The sequence below is a fragment of the Sinocyclocheilus rhinocerous genome, unplaced genomic scaffold (genome assembly GCF_001515625.1).
Source record: "Sinocyclocheilus rhinocerous isolate Xijiao unplaced genomic scaffold, SAMN03320098_v1.1 scaffold1624, whole genome shotgun sequence".
Lineage (NCBI taxonomy): Eukaryota > Metazoa > Chordata > Actinopteri > Cypriniformes > Cyprinidae > Sinocyclocheilus > Sinocyclocheilus rhinocerous.
The window spans coordinates 872,063-883,026 of NW_015639527.1; the positions used below are offsets into that span (position 1 = coordinate 872,063).

At 36.4% G+C, this 10,964-nt stretch overlaps 1 protein-coding gene across 1 annotated transcript in view; it reads left to right on the forward strand.

Moving 5' to 3' along the window:
• Positions 1 to 10,964, forward strand: part of LOC107751394 (opioid-binding protein/cell adhesion molecule-like) — a 73,952-nt gene that overhangs the window by 25,609 nt on the left and 37,379 nt on the right. Inside the window, exon 2 of the mRNA XM_016567116.1 lies at positions 5,793 to 6,025. Coding sequence (XP_016422602.1) covers positions 5,793 to 6,025 — 233 coding nt within the window. The remainder of the gene's footprint in view (positions 1 to 5,792; positions 6,026 to 10,964) is intronic.

A 10,964-nucleotide genomic window follows, 5' to 3' on the forward strand; every position in this document is an offset into this window, starting at 1 on the left:
AGGGGAATTTTCTTAGAAAATTATTTTTGTTTTTCCACACTCTACCTTGCTTGGTGAGAGAACAAAACAGCATTTTAAGCTTTATTTCTATATTACATTTTTACTGTAATAATTAAGTTTTCGGTATAAACGTTTTTTTTTTTTCTTGAACACTCTCAAAGTACAGTTCTCTGACCAACTTCATCCTTCCGTAAGACACATCCTGTCTAGTATGTGGCTTGTTTAAGAGATGTTGTTCATTCAGTGCATTTTCAGTGTCTTGACCTTGCTTCAAGGCATATTCAACATCTCTTAGTTTTTCTCTCCTTCATGTCTTTCTACAGTTTTATCCTTTTAGGGTGCATTTGCTCTCTGTTCTGTTTTAATGTGGCATTCAGTGCACAATACAGAGACAGTGAATAGTTCCGCTTAGCAGTATGTCCTTCAAGGCTTATCAAGAACATTTGTACCAATATGACTGTCTGTCTCATATATAATGCTACACGTTTCTTTACCGGATGCAATGTGGCTTGAGGTTGTATACATATCACAACCACAGATCAATCAGCTTCAAGCTTGAGGTTAGACTTGAACGTACAACAGTTGAAAATGAAATATTACTTTAAAATTTTACTTATTTTAATTATATGTAAATTAGAGGTTGACCGATTGCACCACCTCTAATGTAAATGTGTGTGTGTGTGTGTTTGAAAATAAAAGATGATGATGAAAGATTTCAGTATACAAAGACTAAATTTATGAAAAATAAAATCACATATTATCTATATAACAAGAAAAATAATTATATTTCAGACTGATGGGTAAACTGAAGTGAATTGCTGTAGCTTAAACAGTAGAGAACGGTGCTAACAATGTCAAGGTCATTGGTTTAATTTAAGTGATAAATTTGGTTAAAAAAGTGCATAATTGTTCTATTTTAAATATGTATACAAATTATTAACAATGTGTTTTTCCAGTTTTTCCAGTATTATTTCAATCCCAATGTGATGCTTGCCTTCTGGTGAAACTTCGGGTCTTTGATGTGGAGATACCGCTGTGTGGGACAAAGCAAACGGCAGCGTTTATCGGGCTTGTCTGTCTCTCGTGTTCTTGAGTGATGGGCCAAAAATGGCAGTTTCTCTTCATACTTCTGCAGGCCATTCATCCATATGACTAGTTAGCTATGGAGGTGGGCTGAGGCCTTCAGACGGATCCTCCGAGGACTGACACAAATAGAATGTTAGTGCATCCACCTTGAAAGCAGTGACAAAAGTGGCAATCACAAGTGGTGGCCTGTTCTATTGTACTGTTATTTCAATTCAAACGGGTTGGGTTGAATTTTGAAAGCATCTGCAGGAAATACATAACACCCTGGCTAGAAACTACATCAATAATTATTCTCAGTAAAAATATGGCATCTTGTTTTGCATTCTAGTTCTACTCCAAATCATAAAATAATTTAAATAATATACATTTGAAATATTTTTATTTTTATTTTGCTTGGAATAGAATGGCTAAAATATTTAGCTTGGTAAGTTAGTCTGCAAGGACTTTGACAAAAAATGGTAACATTTTTAAATATTTTTTGAAAGTCTCTTGCACTCACACAAGCTGCATTTATTTGCTCAAATATACGTACAGTAAAAGCAGCAATATTGTGATATATTATTGCAATTTAAAAATGGTTTCTATTTTAAAATATTTGATTTTTTATTTTATTATTTTTTTTTAATGATTGGAAAGGTATATTTTTGTGCTGCTTTAATATTTTTGTGGAAACTTTGATAAATTTTTTAGGATTCTTTGATGAATATAAAGTTCAAAAGAACAGCATTTAGTTGAAAAAATATATTTCTGTAGCAACATAAAAGGCTTTACTGTCATTTTTGATCAATTATTGCTGACAAAAAAATCTGTCAAAACCTTTACCTTTTTTCTAAACGTAATCAGTAAGTCACAGTTTCAACTTAACATCCATAAAAAAGCAGTGTATTTTGACAAAATGCCATTTTGACATTTAAAATAAAAAATCATATTATGTTTCACCACCAAACGTGGTTTTCAATATTTGTTACTTTTTCTATATATCCCACATTCCGCTAAATCCCAGTATGTAACTCTCGACACTGCTGTCTGTGTCTGGTTGGGGAAATCATTCCTGTTTCCCCTCTATCTGAAAGCCCAGACAGAGTGGCCACCATTCATTGCCCCTGGTGTAATGGCCTTCATCAGTCTCCCATCACATAAAGCCTGCCTGTCATTAATCTCACCCTGAGACCACATGGCTGTCTGCCGACAATGATCTGCAAGCACCGAATCTCCACAGCAGAGAGTCTCACTGACTTACTCATATCTGAAAAAGGCACAGCAGCGATATGAAAAATATGACAAGTGTCATTTTATGAAATGGCCTCTCGTTGTCATCACCCAAACATTAAAAATTGTTGCGCCCTATATGTTTGTCACAGATTTAACCTTTATTTACGTTATCTGTTTGTATTGTTTTTATCTATTATTAAAAAAAAATTATAATAAAATTTAAAACCAACCAAAATAAAATGGTGGTTTTCTTATTTTAGGTGTTGGTCTTGCTGATTTGTTGGTGCTCAGCTTGTTTAGCTGGTCATCTAACTGGGTTTCCAGTTTAAAACCAGCAAACCAAACCAGACCAGTCTGACTAGGCTGGACCAGGAAACCTACTAAGACCAGTTTTTTCCTTATTTTTTATGCTTTATTATATTTATGCTGGGTGATGTCCAATATTAACCATATGGATATTAGAATGACACTGAGCAGATTTACAATGTGTGTGAATCTGGTTTTTAATCAGTCAGGTGGTTTTAAACAGATAGAAATGTTAAAAAAAAACAATTAAATGTGTGCTTAGTCATTTTTTCCATTAAAACACAAATAATTAGTACCTTTGGAAAATGTTTAAAATCATGTACCATCACATGCAATTGTTGTTTAATTTTACATAGAGTGGATCATATGTTTATTTATTTGTACAGTTTATATATATACGTTATATCTCACTATATACCACTGTTTTCTATATATGCCCAGCACTATTTTTATTACATCATGCCCATGTGACACATGATGTGTGAAGTATGCAAGTTTATTTTTAAGATTACATTCCTCTATTACATTAAGTAAAAAGCGTTATTCAAACAAAATTGCTTTTTTTCTCTCTCTCTCTAAATAAGGTTTTTGTGAAAAATATTGATAATCCATCTATGTATTTTAGAACATGTTTGAGTTGAGAAGATATTTCTTCATATAAACGATCTGGCACCAAGGTGGCTGACAGTCCATTAGGCTGAAGTGCAAGGGACTGGTGTGACAGAGTCATTAGTTCACTGAATGAGGCCTGATCTCAGCCTGTCAATGCTGGATAAAGGAGGCTCTCTCTGCCTTCTAAGAAACACCTCGCACTTTTTAGCACATGGTGGAAAAATCTATATGCTTTTGCCTCGGCTTAAGTGACAGTAATTTCAAGCACAGTGAGGGCGGTCTTTTTAGCATATTGCATTTATAATGGCTCCATTGGTTGATATGCATATGTAAATGTGTGCGCCAGCTATTTGATATGGATCATTATAAATGTATGCATGCTGTTTGATGTGAAGCATATACTGTGTGATGACATTGCAGTGTTCTGTTTGATTTGCTATTGCATAAACATAAATATCTGTCTGTTTTAAGACTCAAATCAAGTCTTGGACCTATTTAGTAGCAGTTTAATTGTTTTAGAAATGTGTAATCACCTTTTTTAAACACTCAAGTCAAGAGACAGTTTGTAAAGTCAAACCTTTTTGGTTTATTTTGTAAGACTTTGCACCAGTTCCCACAGCCACTATGCAAACTCGTTATCTTGCATATTGCTAATCTAATCTGTCACAGGCAGACGCAGAAATTCAGAGCACACAATCATCTGTCCCACAGCAACCCTGGAGCAGTTGAGGTGTTAAGAATCCTGCTTAGAACGGCCAGAGAAGGTGCCCACGGTGGGATTGGAACCATGACCTTCCTATTCACAGTGCAAGCCTTTCACCAATACGTCCCTTAAAATGTAACTTTTGAACAGAAAATTAACTTTTGGTGTAGCCTCCATGTTTCCCCCCCATCATGCTAATGTCATTATTTTGGTGTTTAAGGCTCAGTTTGTCGCTCTCAGCCAGAATAAGGATACAAATCCATGCACTTATCAACTAGACACATATTGGAGCATGATGAACAGTGCAGTTCAGAAGATGGAGGGTGCTGCTGCTGCGTACAGAATTAAAGTGCGTAATAACATCTGGGGGAGCTTCTTCTGATAGTTATGAGAATTTTTTGGGATGGAGGGGAAAGCGAGCATTAAGTTAAGGGAAATTAGATCCCACAGCACCAAGACGTTAAAATATGAACAGTAGGTTTTGCAACACTTTTAAGGTGTTAAGGCCAAGCACAGAGCGGCTATGGGGTAATTTTTAAACTGAAACTTTAAAAAAAATCCATTCTATTGTTCGAATGTGCACAATGATTCCCAAGCAAAAACTGCAGAGCATGCATGATTATAGACCGGAGCTTAATCTTGTGGTTTTCTATGGTTCAAATCCTCTGCAAGCTCTCTTGCTCTCCAGCACTCTGCATAGATTAACAGTCTGAATGAGCTTTTCCCTTTGAAGAATATCCTGAGAAAGCATTCACTTCACACTTGCAATTGTTGCCCTCCAGATTTGCCAAAAGAGCGCTCTCTTGTTGACTAATTTTCAGAGCCGGGAAATTCACCAGTAAAGGGTCCAATAATCCATTTACAGATTTTGACCTTGAGAGTGAAGCCCTCTTAAAGACTAATATGAATTACTGCAGTGTTTTTTGGCATGCTGACGTGAACGGGTTGGCAATGGCATTTTGAAAATCCTCACTGCACCTTGTAAAGTGTCATTGATGAAAACCATGTCAACACAACACATTCTGTGCCATTGCATTATGAAATAACTATTGACAAGTAAAGCAAATGCCAGAAAATCACAAATAAACACCATGAAAACAGTATTTTTTTTCTTTTGTGAAAGTACACTGCTGTGCATGGGATTGCGGCCTCAGTTTTGTAATATAGAGCTCTGACTTTCAATTAGTCCTAACCTTTAGAGCCATCACTCAAAAGTTTAGAAAAGGGTAAAAAAGTATAGCGAATGCCTCTAGGTCTTTTTCTGCAGTTTTAAGAAATGTCCTTTCCTGTGAAGGAGACAAATGTAGTGTCATATCCAGATTCTTCTGAACTGAAAGGTGGCTATCACCCAGAATTGCCCTATTTTTTCCTCACGGCTATTTGAAATGGATGAGATGAAAAGCTTTTTTAATTTTGACTCGAGATCTGTAATAGAAAAGGCGAGAAAAAGAACAGCTATCCGTTTATATTACCTGTTGCTTTGTCACATGTTTTTTTCTTTTGCATTCCAAGCAAGCTGAAGTGATATTATAGGCATCATGATATTTCTCCAATAAAGTCTGTTGAATTGAAGGTTAGGCTCAGGTTTTGGACTCCAGTACTGTGTCTAGAATATAAATCATTGTTTTCTTGGCTTTTTCTTCAAGTAGAAGTTAGCTTGACCTTTTCCTACTGTAAAAAAGATTTAAAGAAAGCATTAGCTGATAATTGGACATGCTATCCCATTATGACTTCCTCATTTAAATTATAACACTTTGCCTTTCATTGAAGTTCCTCAAAATGTATCCAACTCATTTCAAACTGAGTTCCTATTTTTACTTTAACATATGGCAAACAATCATATTTATCCTCATCTATTTGTGTCTTTCAACAGGTGTAATGTGGACAACAAAGTATCAAGGGTGGCATGGCTCAACCGGACCACTATCCTGTTCACGGGGAATGAAAAATGGTCGTTGGACCCCCGGGTGGTCCTACTAAACACAGCACTCACTGAATACAGTATAAAGATCATAAATGTAAACTTATATGACGAGGGGCCGTACGTATGTTCCATCCTCACAAACAAGAAACCAGAATCGACAAAAGTGCATCTCATCGTACAAGGTAAATCTTGAGAGGATTTTTCATATCTCTTAAAGTGAAATCTTTACATCATTTAATGTGCGGAAGAAGAAAGCTTGTCAAAAACTAGCTTCGCGTTGGTTTGGGATTTTGTTGACATTTCAGTTGGGTAAATAACGGTTGAAAAACAACTTTGATTCTCCTTTTCTAGGCTGATGTAATTAAATGAAACTCAGCAGATGTGACTCCCGGTGATGAAATTGGGATTTAGTCTGGGTGTAATTTCAAAATCGTTGATGGATATTGATTTAAGACATGCAGCCCAGAGAGCAACAGAAAAATAGAGCAGAGGCTTTGTTTTCTCCTCACTAAATCAAGTGTCGATACCCAGACCATTGTCGTGATTTACAGTGCAGTCGATCTCCTTCATATTTGTGGTCCAAAAAACAATTAATGTCGCTTATAGCCTAACCCATCTCGGCTTGGGGTACACAAATCAGATATGCACCAAAAAAACAGTAGCGCCATTTTTATCACGTTTCTCAGACCATCTGCGGAGTCAGAAAAAGTGTCAGATTTCCCACGTTTCAGCAGGAAAAAGTGTTTTGGTTAATAAAATGGTGCCTTATCAAATTCTCATTAACCTTTAGTACTTTGTCCTGACACTAATTACTGCAGGCTTAAATAACTGAACAAATAGACCAAGGTAAAATAGACCTTATTTTTTTCTGATTAGACACACAAAGCGCAAATTGGAGTTCGGCTCGCCTGTTCATTCCCGCTTAACCTGCAATTCAATTAATTATAAAGTCTTCATCCCAGTTTTAATAAATCAATCATTCACCTTCCTTGTTTTATCGTGCAGTTCAACACTCCGCATCTGCATGGCACAACATAAGCAACATAAGCGGGTGTTGTGGCACTCAAAAGTGCACTTAAGATATAGAATTGTTTGCAGCATGCTCCTTTTCCCTTACACCCCATAGTTGCATGCTGAGTGGTGTACAATTTCAGCCTAGTGTTCTTGAGAATGGATCTGAGAGCTTTCTGAATAGATGGGGTCTCGGTGTGCCTTTACTGTAATGCTTTGTCTCAGCTTTGTTAAATTTGCCACGCTCAGCTAAAGTCTGCCTACACAAACTGTAGCGCCCTGTCTATTTCTGTCATAAAGTGTGGCTCTATTCCTCTTAAACTCTGAGCCTCTGAAGCTTGTTATTGCATCGGCTCTGCTAAAAATTCAAAGAGCCCCTACAGTAGCGTTCTCACATATCTCGCTTGACATCTGCGTGCTTGTTTTTAAGTGTCCTAACATATTTTACGCTTGCTATGGTTCCGGTTTTAGGTCACTCATTAGCATTTCTTGAACGGGACAGCGTGCCATTAGATTTTGCATTTTCCGTCCTGTAGCGTATCAGCACTACATCTATTTATGTGGTTGATGACTGCAGCTGGAGGTATGTGTCTCTGTAAATGGCCTCATCGTCTTCCGCGGTATCGATTGGATGCATCGATCAGATGCAATGCGAGAGAAGACATGCGACACGTTAGCGTCCAGCGCAATTCGAAACCTGAGGTTTTCCTCTGAGCTCCTTCTCTGAGGTACACAAAGCATTATTCATATAAAACCACTACATGCAGAAGACAAATGAAGGTCATTATAGTCTATAATGTCTATTTTATGTACTTGCATTTAGAGGGACATTGCTGCTGAAAAAAAAAAATGCTTAGGCTGCCAGTTCATGTTCGTTAGTGCTGGTGCAAAAAATGCTAATCTTGCTAGTTAAAGGAATAGTTTGCCCAAAAATGAAAATTTGCTGAAAATTAAAATGAAATGAATTTGTTTCGTCATTGGAACGGATTTTGAGAAATTTAGCATTGCATCATTTGCCCCTTAATGGATCCTCTGCAGTGAATGGTGCCATCAGAAGTTCAGAGAGTTGAAACTGATGAAAACATCACAATAACCCACAAGTAATCTATATAACGCCAGACCAAATTCTCAGGAAAAAATTCTCTGTGTGTCAAAAAAGCTGCATCATTGGGATGTTTTTAACTGAGTCCTCTATGCAAAATATTGCTTTCTCCAGTGAAAATTTTGTCATCTGAATCAGGAGAGAAATATGCACAGATTAAGTACCGTTTACAAGCAAAAACAGTCCCAAAAAAATTCTAAACAAATATGTCAGTTGGGGGATGGGCTTTTTCACTGGATGAAGCGTTATTATGGATTGTGGACTGGTATTTTGGCGGAAAGCGATGGTGGATTTGTTTCTTACAAACATGCATTGGAGTCGTGTTGATTACTTGTGGTTTATTGTGATGTTTTATCAGCTATTTGGACTCTCATTCTGACGGTACCCATTCACTGCAGAGGCTCCATTGGTGAGCAAGTGATGTAATACTACATTTCTCCAAATCTGTTCAGATGAAGTAACAAACTCATCTACTACTTGGATGGCCCGAGGGTGAATACATTTTCAACAAATTTTCATTTTTTGGGTGAACTGTTCCTTTTAAGCCTTGTGGGATCTGGAAACAAACTATCTAACTCAGGTGTCACCAACTAATGAACCTCGAGATGTGTCAACCCAGACTGCGAATCATTTTGACATAATGAAATGAATAAATGCCAAACACTATTTTCTAATAAAATCTAATTTATATCAAGCACATCAAGGTCAGCTCAGTAGAGCCGTTTAGGTCCTACGGCGCCACGGGTTGCTACTACAGTTAACTGTTGCTACAGTCAGATGTGCAGTCGTGCGTGCAGTGAAGAGAGCAGAGAGCGGCGCGCAGACAGATGAAACTTTCAGTGAGGGAAAAACAGTGGCATTCTCAAAAATTAGGAAAGTTGATGGGTCCGTAAAGTCTTACATTTAGTTCTATCAAATTTTAGAACAAGAAAATTTTAATTATGATTACAGGAGGTCTTGAATTTGGGGACGGTAAGACAAGAATTGCGTTATGGCTTAATGTGATGATTAAACTTAAAAAAACTACGAATTAATTAAATAAATATGAGCGCTGCATGTTTCAAAGTCAGCTGTTGCGCTGCTTTGTGTACTGTGGTTACGGGAAACCGCTATATTTCTGCCAAAGCGCCACCTGCTGGCAGAGAATTAATTTGCATTTTCATTAAGCCCTTCTGCTGTTTTTGTTCAGACAAATGTGAAAATCAACCCATGTTTTTATGCAGCAAACACACAGAGTTGTAAATGTGAACTGGTGGATTGACAAGAAGATAATGCATTATTAAAAAAATTTAACAATTAATATCCTGCACCCTGGTTTGGCAAAAACCATCAGTTCATGTTTTTTAGGTATATAATTGTCCGGACCTCGGCTGTTGAGGAGGGTTCATTACTGGACCTTAAACAATTTTAGTTGATGACCCCTGATCTATCTTGTTTGTAGCACATTTCTACCACATCTAAAGAGAAAAATAATTTTGTAAAATAGCATGTACTATAGGTTTGTTGATATCCATCAGCATTGTTTTTGGGGAAAAGCAATTGTATATGACTAGATATGATATTCCACTGCAGTTTCAACCTTTTCAAAGTGTTTTTGTGATATAATAAATCTGTCTTATTTTATCTCTAAGGCGTATGTTTGGTAAAACACAGTGCATACAAATTCATAAAAGATTTGTATTTTGTAGTTTACGAATAGAGAAATGCAAGTCAGTGTATTTTTTTTCCACATAACTCTATCCCAAACCCTGCACTCAACTGAAGTGTCTTTTAAATTAATATCAAAAAGTAAGCAGGATAATATGAGACGAGTGAATAGGTCTCTGTTTTTTGCTATTTGCATTTTTGTGCTGGATATAGCACATTAGCTTGTTTCAAGGGCACAGGGTAGTGAGATCTGTAATGGATGAGTTCACAAAATACCTGTTTTGTCTCTCTCAGCTAGCATCAAAAGGACAGGCATACACAGGTGTGCAGACTGAAGCTGGCTAGAATGGGGCTGTTGAAATGCACTCACTTGCAGCCAATTTGGCTCCGTATTCTCACTGAATATTACCCCCATTTTTTTTTGTCTTCACCAATGTCCTCTAATAATTATTAAAAAATTGTATTTGATTTATTTTAAATCCCAGACAAGCATAATTGTGCAAAGAAACTATTTCAACGTTGCACATCATGCATATGTCTTATGTGGGTGGCCTGTATGCAGAATATGACATAAAGGCCATCACCTGATTCTTGAAAGAGAAAAGTTTCAGAACGAGCAAGGTCAGGGCAATGTTGATGATGATGAATAACAATGAAAACAACTGAGTACAAAAAAAAAAAAAAAGAGTGAGACGACTCCCAAGATGTCTTTGCACAGAGGATTTGTTCAGACAAACATGAGAGCACAGACTTGAGCAAACACATTTGAATGATGCTTTGATGCCAGATGAAATTATGAATCCTCGTTACAAATTCTCATCTAAACTAATGAGAGAAGTGTTGTTATTTTTGGATTCATGCAAGGATCCATCATATGTTTTTTTTGCACTAATTTTCCACATGTCAGTCTCAGTTTTCAAGATGTTTTTCCATCTGCTTGAAATTTGACATTTGCTTAACAGAACATTGTATAAATCAATGTTTTTATTTAGAAAGGTCTTTTTATTTTATTATATTTTATTTATTACAATTTTTAATTGTATTAATTTTTTTTATTTGATTTGACAGTTACATGGTTAGCTGCATTTTAATCGTACCATTTAGCACTGTTTTTTCCCAATGTTCTGACCCTGTCAGAACAGCCCCCATTTTTGGGTTACAACCCACCAACTGAGAACCACTGGTATAAATAACAGAAGACCTATTTTAAAGACATCTATCAGGTATCACTTTCTGCTTTATCAGCTTGCATTGAGATATCAGTAATGTCCAAGGGGAATTATATTACTCTTAAAAATGAGCTCATGTATCTGCACTGACCTATATATATATATATATATATATATATATATATTAGGGTT